Genomic DNA, 18,157 nt, shown 5'->3' with positions numbered 1-18,157 from the left:
CCTGACAGTCCCTGTGGTCAGTGACAGACCCCACCTGTTCCAGCAGACAGCGACCCGGGCCTTTGCCCACCCGTCCCAGGGCTGCTCCTTGCTGTGCCATGCTAGCAGGCACGGGTACAGGGGCCCCTCACGGAACAGAGGGCAGTGTAGACACCGAGACCTCTGTAGGAACCTGATGGCAGGCCTCTGGGCACGGAGACACCGGTTATAGGCGCCGCTTCCCTTCACCTCCCTGCCGGGAGCTGCCCCCAGAGGCGGGGACCTGGCTCGGTGAACCCAGAGCTCGCTGCCTACTCCCACCCCGGCACATTCGGCCGGTTCGAGCGCCGAGGCCAGGCCCGGGCAGAGCTCGGTGCTCTCGGCTGCTCAGGCCCGCGGGCCACGGGCCAGGGCAGCCCAGCCGGAGCGGAGAAGAACGGGGCGGGCTTGGTTGGTCCAAGCCGGACCGCCCGGCCGGGCCCCCCTGCGGCGCGGCTGTCAGCGTGAGAGGGGTGGCGGCCCCTGCAGGCCGCGCTGGGGCGGACACCCGGAGCATCGGCAGCCGGAGCCGCAGCCCGGCGGTGTCAGTGCCACGGTGTCCGCCGGGAAGCGAGAGGCAAGAGCTGGCGGCAGCCCGCCCTCCCGATCCCCGCGGCCAGGCCCCCGTATGCAGCCCTCACCCTGGAGCGGCGCCGGCGGCGGATCGAGGAGCTCTCGCGGTCGTCCCGGCAGCGGCTGCTGCAGTCGCGGGACAGGATGTTCTCCAAGTTCACCTCCATCCTGCAGCACGCCGTGGAGGCGGTAAGGCCGCCGGCGGGCCGAGCCACGCCGCGCCGGGGATGCAAGCGAGGCCTAGCCGACGAGCGGGCGGAGCTGGGGGGCTCTGCCCGCTCCCTCAGCGCGGCGCCCCTTCCCTGCCACCTCCCCCGAGGCCTGCTGCCGGCGAGGAGTCCCACCGAGCCCACATATCCGCCGGCAGCCGCGGCACCGCCGAGCCCGGCTCGCCCGTGCCGCGGGGCTGGGAGGCGGACGCCGAGCTAGGCGGGCGGGCCCCGACCGGCGGCGGGCCCTGGGAGGGGAGCGGAGCGGAGCGGAGCTGCCCTGCCGCAGCGCCGGCTACAGCCGGCCCGGGCTGCCGAGGGCCGGAGATGGAGGGAGCGGAGGGACCAGGCGCTGACCGGAGAACTGCGAGCCCGGCACAGCCCCCTACGGGCATCGTGAGCCCCCGGGCTGTCAGCGCCGGTAACGTGCCTTGCCCGTACGCCCCGGTGCCGTCACCCTGGCTGCTTTCAGTGAAACGAGAGTGAAGTTGCATTCAGGAAACTTCTCCGGATTCTCTTGTTGTTGTTGTGGCGGCCAGCAAACAATAGTCGCCGTGTCCGGTGCTTTTGTGTGATGTCGTCACTTCCAAACCGACGTTTTCAGCCTTGGTTTCTGGTTTTAAAAACGGCTGAAAACGGAGGGAAAGGAGGGTGCGGGGTTTGCGGTTGCGTGCGGTCGGTTCGATTTCACCGTGTAAACACACACAGCGGTGCCCATCGCGGCGCTGGGGAGAGGGGAGCAGTGGGGCCTGTCTCCGAAGCTGCCATTCCTGTAGGCCCCGTTCAGCTGCTTGCTTCTCAGGACTCGTTTTGTGTCTGCACGGGTTGATTTTGTTTGCTTTTCCGTTAGGTGAGGTCCTGGTGGTAATATCTGTGGCTCCCAGCACCTTTCTCTTTAAGCTAACACATCCAGGAGGCTGAGGTTGAGGAGGTGCATCTTTGGGTGCTACAGACTGGCAGTGAAATACTGCTGGCAGTGAAGGTGGAAAGTATGGATGGAAAATGGTTGAGAAAGGGACACCGTTTGTGCATTAATGTAGCCCTTGATGCTGCATATACTTGGGCGTATGCGTTATGTGTGTGCCTGTAGTTCTGGGGCCTTTAGCAGGACTACTCAGGTTTAAAAGTCAGGCTTATAATAATTAATTGTGGGTTCCTACTTTGCTCTTTTAGTGGTGGAGTGGCAATTGGGAAGAAATGCTGGAAATAACCATGAAATGGCCTGAAAATTCTCTGTGACCGCATATGAATGCCTTCAATAGGCAGTGCCTTCATTGGAGGAAAACCAGAAATTAGTGCCTCCCTGACTAAAGAAACCTTGTTAGTCGTGTGAGCTGTGCCACAATTTGTATGAGTAGAGAGATTCAGGCATGGAAAAGAAGTTATTCTTTCAGGCCCACCAGTTCAAGATATCTAATCAAAGTCATTTCTAGAAGAACATTTACATTATTGATGTGTACAAAAAGTACTGCATTTATATGAGATCCATAAAAAAACCCTAGGAAACATGAATGAGTTGAATGGAAAAGGGGAAGAATGGAGATGGTAGGGACTAGATGATCTTTTTTTAATTAAAAAACCCCAACACCTCCCCACCCCCAAGAAAAACAGGCACAGACGGAGAACATCATTTGGCAAGTGACTGCTATCAAACAACATGCTCTGTGTCCTTGCTTGACTCTGGTGTCCCTTTTAGAACCACCTTACCCTGCTAACACCACTGTGAGAGAGTTCCTGCTGATAAGTACTGCACTACATTGCATTTACAGGGTTGTGACACACGAAGCACCACATGCTAGGAGTAAATCATGGAATCACAATAGCAAGAGGATATTAAGAATGTGTCTTACTTCACCTAGAAAGTTTTACCCACTAATTCAAAGCCAGAACTGATAAATATAAGCTTTTAAACAGTTTTGGGGCTGTACGTGACTGTTTTATTATCTTGTAAAAAGTATGTGGGCTACTTTGCTTTGCTACTCTGAAAATGAAAACTGGTGTAAATCCTAAATATTAGATAAGCTCAGCTTGATGCTGCCTGCTGTTCTCAGAACCTAGATAATTCAGAGCATCATTTTTACTTGCTGTTAGAGCTGCAGAGCAAGTGTAGCTTGTGCAGCCTCGTGTGGACTCTGTTTCAGCCCTGAATATCGGCATCAGAACTGGTAACCAAGATATAATTTCTCCTAGGTTTTGGGTGCCTACTTCTGGGAGGAATTCATTTGCAGCTGAAGAGTTTTGGGTTGAGCTGGTCAATTAAATACACTTGGAATGCATAGTCTTAGCTTTCATTGGTAGGACTACTTTAAATCAGAATGGTTTGGGTAGACTCTCTTTCCTGTCGTTTCTCCTACACATCACTTATATAATGCTCCTGTCCTGCCTCAGGGCCCACAGGCCTGCAGATTTCAGAGAGATGTATTCAGATAAGTGTTCCTATGCTAATAGATAATCTTTATTATCTTACCCTCAATATGCCATCTCACTGAACTATGACGAGGAGTTCCAAAGGTTGACAGTCTAATACAGACAGGAGTATTTGCCTTTCACTTGCTGTGAGCATACAGCTCTTTGACTGCCTTCATGACAGGACTATAATGAAGCAAACAGAAAGGACCATTTGCTTTTCAGTAAGAGTTCTCTTACCTTGAATAACTCAAAACTTTCAGCCTTTTCTGCCTAAAATGCCCAAGAGTGTGAAATCATATTCCCATTTTCACTACAACTGAATCCTAATTTTTGCCACCTCTTTTCCTGTGTCAGTCCTGCCAGTATTTTAGATACTTTTACCCTTTTGGGAATTCTCTGCAACATCCAGATGAGCAAGCACTCTGTCAGGTATCGTCCTGACAGAGGCATCCTGAATGTGGGTAGTATGAGAATGGTGGAGGGAACTGCTGTCTTTGTTCTGTTACCTTACTTCAGGGCAGAATAGAATAGAAATGTTGTTGCTGTGGGGGGTTAATATTAATGAATCTGTGACAGTTTATATATGGCTTGTCCCCAAGATGTTTTTTCTTTGCTATGCATTTCTAGTATACTTTTATCCCAGATGTATTCCAGAGTGCTACATTGTCAGCAACCTACAAAATGTAGTGTATACTAACAAAGCACCAAGTTAGACTTGCTATTTCTCTTATCTTGTACTCTTCACTCATGTTTCCCTAGACAAAACAGCTCTTCTGTAGAGCGGTCACTCAGTGTTCAAAGGACTTTTGTCTCTGATTTGGGCTTTCAGGAGATGTTTTGTCTTAACAGTCAACTCAGATGGTTTTATGCTGTGTACCTTGAGCAGGAAAAGTGATTTTGGTTGCTTCGAACTTTGCAATTTGCTGTCAAACAAGATTGTATCACTCTTGGGACTGGGGAATGAATTTAGATTTTAGTGCCTGCTGCACATTTTTGGGACCACTCTCTACCAGCCTATTGTTTCACTGTGTCTCTTACACTGGCATTTTAATATGCTTTTTAGTAGCACATTTTCTGTCCGTATTTTGAGGCAAAACTGAAAGAAACTGAGTCACTTGCTACAGGTACAGCTCCAAAATCATTAACTGCATAACTACTCAGAACAATGCTTCTTTTTGAACCCACTTTATTTGATGTAATGACCTCACATTACCGATTGTTTTAACAAATTCTGATGACAAAATCTAATGCATGGCTCGCAAGTGTGTGCAGTCTTAATTTTATATGCAAAACCAGCGATCATTATAAGCTCTGTGCATTCATCAACTGAATAAATAACGTAAACCTTCAAGCATTAGTCCTTTTTCAGATTTTCCATCAGGGTAGACATTCATGCTAGTAAAGTAGTAAGATAAGTGACTACTGTAGTTTTCCTTGTTTCAGTTAGGGGATTGTGAATGCAGCTCCCCTTGATTTCTCTTTGACCCAGTTTCTGCTTTCATTTTCACTCTGGCATCTGACCAGACTGTACCTGTTATTCTTTTACACAGCATTTACTTTACTTGGCCAAAAGATACTAAGGGATATCACCAGCTTCTGTTGTCTCCATTCGTTTCAGTATTGAGTTGCACTTCTGAAAAGCATACATGGAGCATATGAAAATGATTTTTACATGCACGAAAGAATTGCTGTTAAGCAGTAAATATGTATAGGTTTCTTTGCTCTTGACGTTATTTTTTCCCTGCCTAAACACAAATTCTGTATACTTTTGAAAACGATGTGGAATTGTATTTTGGACAGATTTTATAACAAGCAGGCTACAGTCCTGGTCAAAGAGCTGTAGTTCTCCTGAGAACAGCACTTTTCCTGGAAGGAGTGGGGTTTGATTCTTAATAATGTATTGTCACCAGAATGATAAAGCAGCATGTGTTAAGTTTAGCTTCTAAATGAAAACACTCACTCGTTCACTCCCAGGAAGCTCAACTGCTAGATTTGGGGACCAGATGGAAGAGCTAATCAGTGTCTGCTCAAATGGGCTGGTTTTCAGTAGTGTTCAGTGGGGTTTGTCTATTTGATATACAACACCTACACTTCCATCTTTAAGATCTTAAGTTTTTTTCCCCTGAGGAGGAGAACTTCACTTTGAGATGAGGAATCAATAGTTCAGAATTAGTAAGAATATAGAATCAAGGGAATCATAGAATGGTTTGGGTTAGAAGGGACCTTAAAGATCACATAGTTCCAGCCCCTGCTACAGGCAGGGACACCTTCCAGTAGACCAGGTAATGTATGTATTTACATCAAAATTGATTAATAAAACTGAGAAACAACTGCACTTTTAAGGTAACTCCTTCAAATTAGACAAATAGCAGGAATCAATAGCCTCAGCAGTGGATTTTGGTTTGCTTCAGAATCCTCAGAAAGACATATGTATTTTTACAAAAGAGTGGTTCTTCAGATTGGCAGCTGTAAATTGTATTTCATCTCAGCTGGTAACTAATAATTCATCCTAAAATAGAAACTACAGCTTCATCCTAGAATTACCTGCCCTAGTAGGGTTAAAGCACGTCAACCAAGTGTTTACGCTTACATTTTTCTAATGCTTTCCAGTGCTGGGCTTTGTTTGTCTATAAGCTCCTATCGTAGTCTTGGCCTTTACCCTGATTTTGTGTTTGAATTACTAATTCAAGAGGATCGGGGGAGGGTGGGTTCATTTTTTTGTCGGTAAAACACTTATGTCAGATTAATACATAGCATTGCTGCAGTTATATTTCCGTTACATATTACCTGGAATAGCTGTGCTGTAAAAAGCAGATTTATACTAGGTCTGTCTGCAGTGGGAAGAGGAATTTAAGGGTGAAGGTTATTTTAGCTGGACAAGTAAAGAAAGTGAACAAGTAAAAGGTAAAGAAAACAGTGTTTTTCTACATGGTTAGGAGTCGCTAAGTCTGGTAGCCCAATGCCATATCACTAGGTCCAGTTGGTGGCAATATATATCATATATTGCCAATCTATCATATATTGCCAATCATATATTCCCAATAGGCATGCAGGTACACATGCACACCCATGCTAATGATGTCTCTAATATCTGTCTTGAAGTCCTTGATCAGAGAAGACCCTGTGAAGTCACTGAGTGTTTTAATTAAAGAGGGCAAGACCTGTCTGTGAATTAGGTTTTCACCTCTGAGAGGAGTCCCTGGAGGCATTTGTTGGGAGGGAGATTGTCTGTATCCACTGTTCTCTCCTGCAGTGGATAAATTATTGACAGTGCTGAGAAGTAAAATCCTTTTCCTGGCACTTCTCAGAGCCACTAAATTCCATCTTGAGGCAGATGAGGCTAGACGAAGTGGAGAGGAAAATCACATCAGTCAAGTAATGTTATCTATCATGTGTTACTTCGGAAATAGAGTTGCCTGAAAGTCCTGGTATTCCTAAAAAGTGGTTTCTCTGCTATTCATCAGCCAGAGTGGAGTTTTTGGTGTAGTTTTATTACAGAAATCTGCAAAATGATCGTTACATTGCTTGAAATACTCATCTACAGCAGCAAGTGTGACATACGAAGCATGACACAAAATATCATATTCTCAGTCTTCAGTTTGTTGAGTTATTCTTGTGAATTTCAATAGCTTTGTAAAATTCATTGTAAAACAGACTAGTTTTGTGCAGTGTATGCTATCCTGATGCATACTCTGTGGTAGCTGGGTGCGCTAAATTGGTGTTTTCAGTGCCCAGCTGTGGAAGTATGGAAGATGCATGAGTCCACAGACTGTCAGGGAATGGATAAGCAATGTCCATTTGATCTCCTTGTTTGTAAGGGCACATTTCCACACAGGATGCAGGTGTAGTTTAGTTACCAAGCACCACTGCTTCTTTAAAGTCTTGCATTTCAAAGTCCTGTGTGCAAAAGGTCATTAGCAATTAGCATTCTACTGTCCTATCTTCCAGGGCTTGCTGTTCCTATACTGGGCTTTATGACTTTCCCAAGATAAATTTAAGTGTCATTCAATTTAAGGAAAAGACTGATGTGGAAAACTTCCAAAATACAGCACTACCCAGTGAAGAGTATACAGATGCCTGAGCCCTGTGCTTCTGTTTGTCTGAGAACTAAGGCAGCTCAGTACTTTTTAGGCATTATGAGGAGACACTAGAGGAATTCATAGTTATAAATAATCTCAAGTGTGGTAGCTGTAACTTCTGGGGGGAAACTTTTTCACTGTGAGGGTAACTGAGCTCTGCACAGGTTCCCAGAGAGCTTGCAGGATTTCAATTTGTTGAGATATTCAAAAGCTGTCTGGGCATGGTTCTAGGTGAGGCTGCTTCAACAGGGGGTTGACCAAGATGACCTCTAGAGCTCCCTTCCAACCTCAGCCACTCTGTGACTCTGTGGAGGACTGAACGCCATAGCTTGTCAGGCTGGTTCAACTCCTTATCCTTCTAGAATGGACACACCAACTTACGCATGGGGTTCTTTCTGCTTGCCCATAGGTCTCATTGTTGCCTCATGTCAAGTGATAATCCTTTATTTTAGTATTGCCTATGAAAAAATTGCTTGAAGGTAACAAATAACACTCAAGCGAGTAGGGTTAAGCCTCGGTAACAACAGACCTTCACATGATCTGTAGCGTGGGGTGGGTTTTCCTTCCAGGATTCCTGATTTTACCAGCTGTGAACATTTTATACTGTGGTCGCAAATTCACTGTTTGCCTCAGCTTTGGAGAACAGAGTGGTTAGATGATCATGGTCGTGGGGTAGTAGTGCCTGTGGCGTAATGAGCCGCAGTTGCACCCAGTTCTCGAGCTTGGTAAGGAAGGAGCAGTACTGATGCTGACTGGGTGGGAGGCCGTGTTTTGTGTTATTCCTGGATGTCAGTCACACCCAACTGGCCATTCCAGATTCATCCAGAAAAGAAGAAATTTCCTTTTCTGTCAGAAATTAAATAAGAAACGTATTTGTTAAAAAAAACCACAAGCTCTGGGGATGGGCCTGGTAAATAGTTGTGGTTAACAGGGAAAAAAAGCATGTTAAAACTCTATGAAGCAGCTAATTGGTATTTTTAAGGGAGCACAGGGAAATAGGAGAACAGAGCATACAGAAAAGGAAGATGGCATCAAAAGCAAATGTAAAAGAATATGATTTTTTTCCTTACAGGACAAAACCCTGCAATGTAAACAATTCACACCTACATTTCTAGTGGTGTTTTACTGCATGAGCAATTGCTTTTGTTGCTTCAGATAGATTGTCCAGTCATAGAGACATCACAGATTATTACTGATGTTCACAAGCTAGGCAGTATGACATGGGCCTCATGCCATGAATAATGTATATAATCCTTGTTAAAGGCAGAAGAGCAGAGAGAAAAAATTATAGCACTAGTCTGCAGCAGTTTGCTTACAAGTATAAGATAAAATTCAATTTAATCTCTGAGGATGTATGTTTATTTCATTCCTAACTGGTTTTTGTTTGTTCTTTGTTCTTTTTTCCCCATAGCTCGCACCTTCCCTTCCATTACAAGAGGATTTTGTTTACCACTGGAAAGCAATCACCCATTACTACATAGAGACATCAGGTAAAAGAAAGCATCCTGGTTTTGTCTCTTTATTGGGAAAAATATAAGTCCCAATTTCTGTGTTGTTGAAAAGATTAAGTGATACTAAAATGAGGCATGTCTTTTATCAAAATACCACCACCACCACCAACTAGTAATTAAAAATATTGTGTACCTCCATTCATGCCTTAAAAATGAGGCATGAAAAATGATAGAGGGAAGGTCTTCTTTCCTGAGTACCATGTAGAGAACTGTACCTTTCCACGCCTGATCCAATTTCTGTCTTCATGTATTCTGTTTAATCTAAACAGACAGCTACAGAAATGTAGTCCCTGCTGTTAACCTTTTTATTGCTCTGCATCAGGGATTTTCTTTTTTTTTTCCCCAAGATTTTAACAAAAGTGATTTTGTGGTCATAGATTTTAGAAGATTTAGATAAATTCTGAGTGCTCAGTATTAGGTCTTTTTTCTTCAGTGTCTCGTCTTCGTGAAAGGTATTTTGATAACATAGCTCTGAAAAGTGAATTTGTGAGCAGATTTAGAACACGTTCTGTTAGAATTTACCCAGATCTTACTCTGCTCTTCTAAAAAACCCAGTGGGTATTCAGATGAAATATGGCTGTACACATGCTTTATCTTAAACTTTGCCCTGATTTCCTGCAACAGTATGCAACATTTAAATGTTAAATGTTTGGTTCTAGTTATTACACTGTTAAGGTGAATGTTACCATGCTTTCCTCAAGCTTATTATTTCTGTATTTCTGCTAGAGTAGCTATTGAATCTGCATTTGTGGGACTGTTTGTAGGACTGGTGATCTTGTTTATGTCAGTATTTACTCTTAGAAGCTGAAACTTGACCCTTGGTTGTAAATACCCATCTTTCGGAACACTATGTGATGTCCCCTAAGGTAGAAATGACAGGATGGTAAGGGAAAACTGATACTTGTGATTACATAGTGCGAAGTAAAGGCTAACCTCTCTCTCCCACACTTTCAGAAGTCTTGTGAAAAACAAGTTGCCATTCAGTGGATGTATTTTTGTCCTCTGCAATTGGAGCAGAATTATGCCTAGGACAGTCAAGCAAAATACTGTAGGCTAACTGGAAGTTGTGGTAGAGATCACAATCACACTGACACGGCTGTTTTCCTTTCTGATCTTGTTGCTATTTGCATGCAAGTGGCAGTTATTTTTAGGTTATTGCATAAGAAGTAGTAACCATTTCCCTTGTAGGATAGTTGTTCAAGTAGAACTGAGCTGAAAAAAATACATAGGAAAATCTCCATGGGTGCGTGTGCTTTGCAACATGTTAGTGCCAGCTCCCACTGCCAGGAGCATAAATCCACAGCAGTTTCATGACTTTACCATGGTAATATCAGTCATACTCATTCCTTCATAAAAGTTTGACAGAATGCTGCTTTAATGCAGAAAGTATAAAAGACAATTTTAAAAGTAAAGAATAAATAGCATAGAGTTTGGTTTCCTTTGTTGTTATCATTAGAAAAACCATTTATTTAATTACATAGTTTGTAAAGGAAGTGGTCAGCTGCAAATTATCTGGTGTTGGAGGCTGTTTATAGATTTCAGAATACTACGTGAAGAGGCAGAGAGGAAGTTACCAAGACAAGGGTGGATATTAACCAGAAGATTGAGAGTAGAACCTTTCTCTCCCTAAGTTTGGTTTCTGACTATGAAAATTTTCCTTTTTAACTGTGTAATTAATGCATGTTTTGAAATGCGGCATTTCATCTTCTCCCCATTGCAAGGTTAGATATCTGCCTAATGAGTGTTCCAGTTTACATTTCCTGATACGGTTCTGAAACTTGAACGTAAGACATGTTTAAAAACTTGCCTACTCTATAGAAGATTCTTTAATGAGTGGTCATGTTTTTAAATCTTACATTTGGAAGTGAACTTGAGAAAAGTGAGGACAATACTTTAATCATTCTTATTGCTCATCTCTTCTATTTAGATGACAAAGCTCCTGTGACTGATACCAACATTCCTTCTCACTTGGAACAGATGTTGGATATTCTAGTTCAAGAAGAAAATGAGAGGGAATCGGGTGAAACAGGACCATGTATGGAATATTTGCTACATCACAAGATTTTGGAGACTCTGTACACATTAGGAAAAGCTGATGTATGTATTTCTCAGCAGAGCACTTTATTTTTTTGTATGGGCTCCTAATTGTGATGGAGACTGAAGTTCTACAGTAGGTGGTAGTGTGGGACACTGAACTATAGCAAATAGTTGTTTGCTTGTGTTACCAACATATTATGAATAACTGTCTTTTACAAGTATGATCAAAGTGAGCCAACGAAAGAAATGCTGACCAAGGCAGAACTCTGAGATTTGTTACTCACCACTCATAATATTGACTGTGAAGCTAGAAGCAGGACAAGCATATTTGTTCAGTCTAGTATTTTTCTGGCTCTACAACAGAGTATTTTCCCTCTCTGTCCTTTGTTAAGTGCTGGGAAATTCTTGGGTGAAAAGCACTGTATTAAATACAGACTTTGTTTCATTTTTTGGAATGTGGTAAGTTATTGCTCAGAAAGACTTCCATGTCAGAAAGCATTAATTTAAGCTGATTCCCAGACAGCTTTCACATCCAATTCTTTGGTATGAATGCAGCCCTTGGCAGTGTTGTTTGGTTCTTCTCATGTCTGCTTTGTGGCACATGTGAAATTAGTGTCATGGATTTGGTGCATTCTTGTTGCTGTCTTTCTTGGCAGACTTAATGAGCTGAAATGTATGGGGTTGAATGGATCATGGAATGAATTAACATAGCAGCCCTTGTGCTAGAAGTGTATCATGATGCAGATGCAGTTAGGAAAGTGTGGTGTACCCTGATCCAAGGATAACTGGAGCTCTCCATGGTTTCATCATCAGTCAGTCTTTTACACATTGTCATGGGTTCTTAATCTACTAGATTTTACATATGTAGCCATGTAGGGTACTAGCTGTCTGAGCCTGGAATGTTCCTTGCTCTGCAAGGACCAGAGCTGTTCCTACATCAGCTGTCCTACAATCAGACTAAGATATATTGAAAATACTTGCTCTGAAATACAGCTCATTCAGTAATCTATAAATTTTGTCAAGAAACCAAGATGAAATGGTGACATATGTGAAGTGGGTAATTAGTAGTATGTTTCTAAGAGTTGAGAGAAGTCATTTTGCACTCACGCAAACACGCCTGTACAAGCAATTCTTCTGCAGCCTGTCTTTATGCTTGCCACTTGTGAGTTGATATATCTGAAGTAAACACACAGTTCAGTGCTTGCAAGATGTTGCAAAGATCTGTTGCAAAAAGAGTAATATCCTTTCACAGCAATCACTTAGACTTACTACGTTATTGTAGATGCACCCTGACAGTCCATTTTCAATGGATTGCTTGATAACTCAGTGATAATTTGGGATTAATAATTTAGGGATAATTACTTTGGGAGGAGAACCAGGTTAGGCAGTTGTCCTCCTGGCTGTTGCCACTCATGCTCTATTCCCAGTCAATCTGATAAGAGAAATTATGTGGGTTAAAATTAACCTATGGAATAACAGCATTTATTGACATGGTAGGACATAGAGTCAGGTGGGATCTAGCTAAAACAAAGGACCGCAAGCCATCAGATGTCATGGAGATGTGAAAATACACTCATGTGACGTGGTGCATGAGGGACAGGAGAACAGGGGTCTGGATGTTCCACAGATACTTGTGATTTGTATTCTGCTGAATATCAGGGAAAACAACAGCTTTCTCTTGTCCTGGAACATCTGTTTGTAAACACTTTTATCTGTCTAAGGTTAATTGCTCATGAATTCAAAATATATTTTGTAGACATTAAGGTGTTTATCATCATTTATTTGTACGTACTGACTCACTGAATTGCTGGGGTTTGCAGCACAGTACCATAAAATTAGACAGCTGACACGTAGCCAATTAATTTCCCCTTATCATTGTATTGGTGGGGAATATTTCATGTAAAGATTGGTGGAAGTCTGCACTGCAGCAATTAACTGAAATTATGAATAAATTGAAAAAGGAAACAGTAATGAAATGCAACATTTTTTGTTGTTCTCCGTTAATGTCGATAAAAGGAATGTGCTAACAGATGATGGTATTTTAAAAATGCTTTGGGATGAATTATTGCTGTTTCATTAGCCATTTTGGGTGACAAATTTGCATCTTGTTTCTCTCCATGGTTGTTATATTGTTGTTGTTCATCTGGTTTCTTTCAGTGCCCTCCAGGAATGAAACAGCAAGTTTTGGCTTTTCATACAAAACTTCTTGGAAGAATACGGCAACCTCTTCTTCCCCACATAAATGTGCACAGGCCAGTGCAGGTACTGTTCAAATTTGAAGTAGGTTATGTTGTAGAATGACAAGTTTCTCTTATTCTGCTGTAGCTAATGAGCTCTTTAATACATCCACTGTCAAGTAAGTTAAAGAAACTGCTCAAGTGCAATATCAGTTTAATGTATTGATGATTGCAGCCTTGAACTGCAACTGCATTGCAAGTCAAAAGTAATAAAGAAGTCGTGTTCACAGCACTCTAAACCTAGAGCAAATGTTTAAGTCAATAACCCTACATCACTGTAGTATGTGTATAGAAAAAGAACTCAGTCCATCATTCCTAGAAAAAAGCTATAATTTCCTCTCTGTCTTAATGTTTGCTTTTCTTTCTGTGACAGAAATTAATCAGGCTGTGTGGTGAAGTTCTGGCAACACCAACAGAAAATGAAGAAATTCAGTTTCTCTGTATAGTATGTGCAAAGCTGAAACAGGATCCATACCTGGTCAACTTCTTCCTTGAGGTGAGTAAACCAAATCAAAAGTTTCTAGGTGTATTTACTGTGTCACAGACAGAATCTAATGGAGAAGTGAAGGTATCACATTGTGCTTCTTAGATTTGTTTTTATTCACTCTGTAATTTTTTTCCTGTGATATTAGAAGTTTGTTTGTTTGTTTTTTTTACTTCCAGAGACTTGATACATCCGATTATTTTTTGCTAGAATTTCATTCAGGGCTTACAAATACACCTGCCTGAGGTCCTTACTCTTTGTAGTGAAAGTATCTTTAGAGTAGGGACATAGATTATAATGTAGATCACTGTGTGAGGGCGACAGTGGATTGCTGATGTTGTTTTGTCTTCAGCCCAGCAAAGACTAAAGGACAGATTGCATGGGGCATTGACACCTTGCAAGTTGCTAAGTGCTCTGCAGGATCGGGCCCTTATTTGGTAGTGGCACATATGGTCTAGCTGCAGTGCCAGCTCACAATCTACAATATGACATTATTTTCTATCTGTAAGAAAGCCAAATATCTTTACTCCATTTTCAAACTTAACATGTGGCATGGGTGAAATCAGAGTGGGAGGAGAAAGAATTTCTAGACTTGCTTTCTGTTCACATTTAGAAGGAGCATATAAAAGTTTAATTTATAAAAGTCTGTTTAGAAATGCCTCCTGCTCCCACTTTGATGTTTGCTGTAGTGACACGGTACCTATTAAGCATATGATATATAGGTGAAAAGATGGATGTAGTGTCCTCCACAAATATTTTCAAGCTTTCTGCAAACAAGATCTGTAATAGTAAAGGCTGCTAAACTGCAAAGATACATTATTTTCCATTGAGTATATGAATATCGCTTACAAGTCAGTAGTAAAAAAATCTATCTTGAGTTTATTTTTACCTTAATTAAATACAACCCTGATTGCCATTGTGTCCACTGTAGTTGTGCAAGCTGTAGAAATGGTGTAGGGATTGACAAGTTAGTGTTTAAACATTAGAAGCACTCAGAAGCAAAGTACTAGATGCAGAATAAGGTAGTACGTCCAAACCAGGATTACTTTTAATGTCATTTGTGCCCTTGAAATCAAACTTGAGAATCCCAGTCATAAGAACCACAAGTGTTTTGTCAGGCATTGGCATTCTTCCCCAAAGTAGCGAGATTGCATTATTCAAAATCAGACCTGAAAACCCAGATGATTCCAAATTTCAGAGATCTCTAGTTCCACAAAATGCTGGCTATAGAGTTCAGGCAAGCTGAAGAATATTTCTTGGAGCTCCTGTTTCCTTCCTAACGTTATTCTAAATGTCAGAGGCTAAGGAGTATGCCTTCATGACTTCTGACAGTTGTTTCCGCATAAGGTATTTGGGTGCAGAATTGTTCTTTATTAGAACAGAATATTCTGTTCACGTCTATGCCTCTTAGAGGTGCTGTTGTTGTGACTTGATAGCTACTTCTCACCTTCAAATGCGTGAAGGGGTAAATATATAGAATTCTCTGTGGCATTTATCTCTAAAATCAGAAAAATTAGAAACTGAAATGCAGATACATCTCTGCAAAGCAGTCTGTTTGTATCTGTTAGTTTTGCTTCCTTCTTTGCCTAATCAGTTTCTTATTTTATGTATTTATTTATGAACGTAAAAAAATGAATGTGTATAAACCCAGGATTTTCTTTGTGCGATTCCATAAGAAATAGTTTGCTGACAGAATGCTGTTTGTATTTAGAAAAATCTTTCATTTCTTATTGCTTAAAGCTGTATGGCATAACTGTATCTCTTGGGCAAGTTACTTCTGTTGTGGAAATAAGAACTGGTTTTAAACCTTTAAAATCCATATACTAATTCTATTTAAACTGAATTTTCCTTGTTCTTGTGTAGAGAGAAAGGACATACACGGGAACATTTATCACCTCTATCTCAGTCATTTTATGCTAAACTTGTTGCCTCATGTTTTTCCTTGTTCGTTTATTCCTTAGTTGCCCCATCTTATCATTCCTTACATGAGATACTCCTTGCAACTGATTGTTTTGTGATTATCTGTGCTTCAATTTCTGCTCTTGAGACCTTAAACAAGTTCTGTTACAAGGTGTGTTAAAAGGTTCTACCTTCATATAAAATGAACACTAGTTTCACTATTCACCTCTACTTTCATCACTACAAATTGCCAGCTTTATATTCCTCACTGTGAATTAAGTGGAGATTCTCATTAGCTGTGATATCACTTGATTTTTCACAGAATTCTTTTTAAATCTATTTGAACTTATCCATTGCATCATCTGCCACAGATGTTGAAATTGTACTAGTTGCATATCATGAAAATGTAGAAATGTGTTTATATATTGTTTGCTCTGTGTTGATGTTGAATTCAGTTAGAGGGGTACTTGTCTAGAAAGCTTTGAATATATGTTTTATGTAACCTTTTCTATTAGGTCATTCAGGATCCTGTTTTGCACCTTTACAAGAGGCAGGTGAGCAGCTAAGCTGCAGAATTGCATGATTAGACAATAGGAAGCTTAAATACACATGAAAACTCTGCCTATGTGTTGTCCAATGTACAGAGTGCTTTGTGTTACCTGCCAATGTAAAAGTAATGAGCTGTGGAGGGATATTTATGCAGTTACATGTGTTAGGTGTTCTCATTGATGCCTTAGCTAAACTAAAGCCTTTCAAATGACAGAAGAGTCCAGACATGAGGTATTGGACCAGTGTAAGATAAGTATTTTATAAATGCATTTCCAGCCTTTAGTTTTGCTTTATGTGCAAGGCTCATCATTGTGATTCAGATATTCCTGTGTATTGCTAAAATATACGGGAGCATACTGGAAGACTTTAGAAGATTTAGGGATAGACAGACTTGGTTCACAGACACATTTGGGTTGCTTTGCAGCCTTGTGCATTTCACACTGTAAAAAAAAAAGCATGTGTTGAAGGAGTAATTTTTCTACTGTACTCAAAAATCATACTTATTTTATAGCATGCAGTGTGCTGCTCTTACCACCATGTTGCCTCTCCAGGGAGTTGGTTATATGAGTGTATCACAACATTCAATACAAATTCTCCACGGTGAATGCACATCAATTCAGCAAGCATGCAGAGCAGCTCTCAAGTTTGCTGCCTGAGACTGGCATGTAGTTAGTCCCTGCTGGTTTGTATGCACTAAACGCCATTAACCCCAAATGGTTACTCTTTTAAATTATTAATGCTTGAGATATATTTGTCATGATTTTGGTGTTATCATAGAGAAGGGGAGCCATTTGGATTTATAGTCTCACTACTGTACTCACTTGAAAAATTGTCTTGTGCTGAAGTCTAATTTATGGTTCTAATAAAGTATTACTCACCTGTGCTTATGCCAGAAGGACACTGAATTCTTGCCTTGCAGTGTGTTTCTTCGTGGTATCACAGAGCACAAATTTAAATGTCTTCTTATGGGCTGGAGACAGATTTATGGGAAGATGGGTTGCTTTCTTCCAGGCTAAGTAGGGATGCTTTGTAGCTTCCAGGAAGGGTCTGTGATCTGTTATAGAATCCAGTGTTAACTTCCAGTATCTTCTCTCCTTCAATCTACTCAGCATTTTCTTCGTAAGAAACACAACTTGAGAATAGTCTGCAATGATAAAAGACCTTTATTTCCCTTTCTTGTTGAAGATAAAATCTCAAGAAGTTTAGAATTAGTTTAATTCTATGACTCTAACTGGAAATAGTGTTTCAGCCATCAGATAAATTCACCTAGAAAGGGATATTTTATAGTATGTGCTGAGGTCTAAAGGTGCAATCATAAGGTAAATAAAAACTTCTATCAAATCAAGTGAATGCCTTCAGTGGTGGAGAGAAAAAGATGCCATCTCTTTGTAAATGGCCTATTAAGCCCTGAAGCAGAATAGTACAGGCCTTAGGAGAAATTTAAGATTGAAAAATGGTTTAGGTTTAAAAACTCCCATGCACCCACAACCCACTATATTCTACATGGTTACTGTATCCAGCCTTGTAGGGAAGTGTTTCAAATGCTGATGTTAAAAAATTGCTTTTAGTAAAGTTCTGTTTCAGGATGAACAGTAATTTCAACTGTGTAATTCCAAACAAATGCTTTGCAGAATAAGTTGAAAGGAATGGCTTCCAAAGGATCAGCAGATGTAATCACAGAGGACATGATAAGAGGACAAGACTCTCTGACAGCAGACATGGGACAGCCCGTTCAGCCTGAAGAAATGCCCAGTGCTGCTGGTGTGGAGCAAATGGAGAAGGAAGATGATCTCCCACAACAGGCAGATGAGCTCTCTTTCAGTCTGGATGAACTAAATGTCGCATCATCACCCGGGTCTTCCACTGTTGGTCCAAGTCAAGACTATAATTTAGTGAATTCTCTACTAAACCTCACTAAAAGTCCCGTGAGTTGTTTGGGTTTTGTTCTATTTAATGTGGTAAATCGAAGTAGTTCAGATGCTGTGTGAAGTGGGCGGGGGGGGGTGAATATACATGTATGCACACACTGTATTTTAAATACAAAAAGTAAAACAGGATTTGTTTTGCAGGCAGTTGTAAATTAGCAATTTTCTTTGCCAATTCAGATCTAAGTAAAAATACTATTTTTAGAAAGTAATACTAAAGTTTATTA

The 18,157-nt window shown here is 41.3% G+C and overlaps 1 protein-coding gene across 2 annotated transcripts in view; it reads left to right on the top strand.

The window, feature by feature from the left end:
- The first annotated feature begins 355 nt into the window (after positions 1–355).
- Positions 356–18,157, top strand: part of FHIP2A (FHF complex subunit HOOK interacting protein 2A) — a 32,065-nt gene continuing 14,263 nt past the window's right edge. Inside the window, exons 1-7 of one of the 2 annotated variants that reach the window (XM_061458666.1) lie at positions 356–780; positions 8,700–8,778; positions 10,727–10,896; positions 12,994–13,098; positions 13,447–13,569; positions 15,972–16,010; positions 17,637–17,930. In XM_061458666.1, coding sequence (XP_061314650.1) covers positions 736–780; positions 8,700–8,778; positions 10,727–10,896; positions 12,994–13,098; positions 13,447–13,569; positions 15,972–16,010; positions 17,637–17,930 — 855 coding nt within the window. In that variant the 5' untranslated portion in view covers positions 356–735. The remainder of the gene's footprint in view (positions 781–8,699; positions 8,779–10,726; positions 10,897–12,993; positions 13,099–13,446; positions 13,570–15,971; positions 16,011–17,636; positions 17,931–18,157) is intronic. The other variant, XM_061458668.1, reaches the window with a different exon arrangement.

Source organism: Pezoporus flaviventris, unplaced genomic scaffold, assembly GCF_033815535.1.
Source record: "Pezoporus flaviventris isolate CSIRO_AGI_PZ_B2104156 unplaced genomic scaffold, CSIRO_AGI_Pfla_v1 ptg000029l, whole genome shotgun sequence".
NCBI classification, from domain to species: domain Eukaryota; kingdom Metazoa; phylum Chordata; class Aves; order Psittaciformes; family Psittacidae; genus Pezoporus; species Pezoporus flaviventris.
The sequence above is the reverse complement of the archived record's forward strand: the minus strand, read 5'-3'. Positions and strand labels throughout refer to the sequence as shown.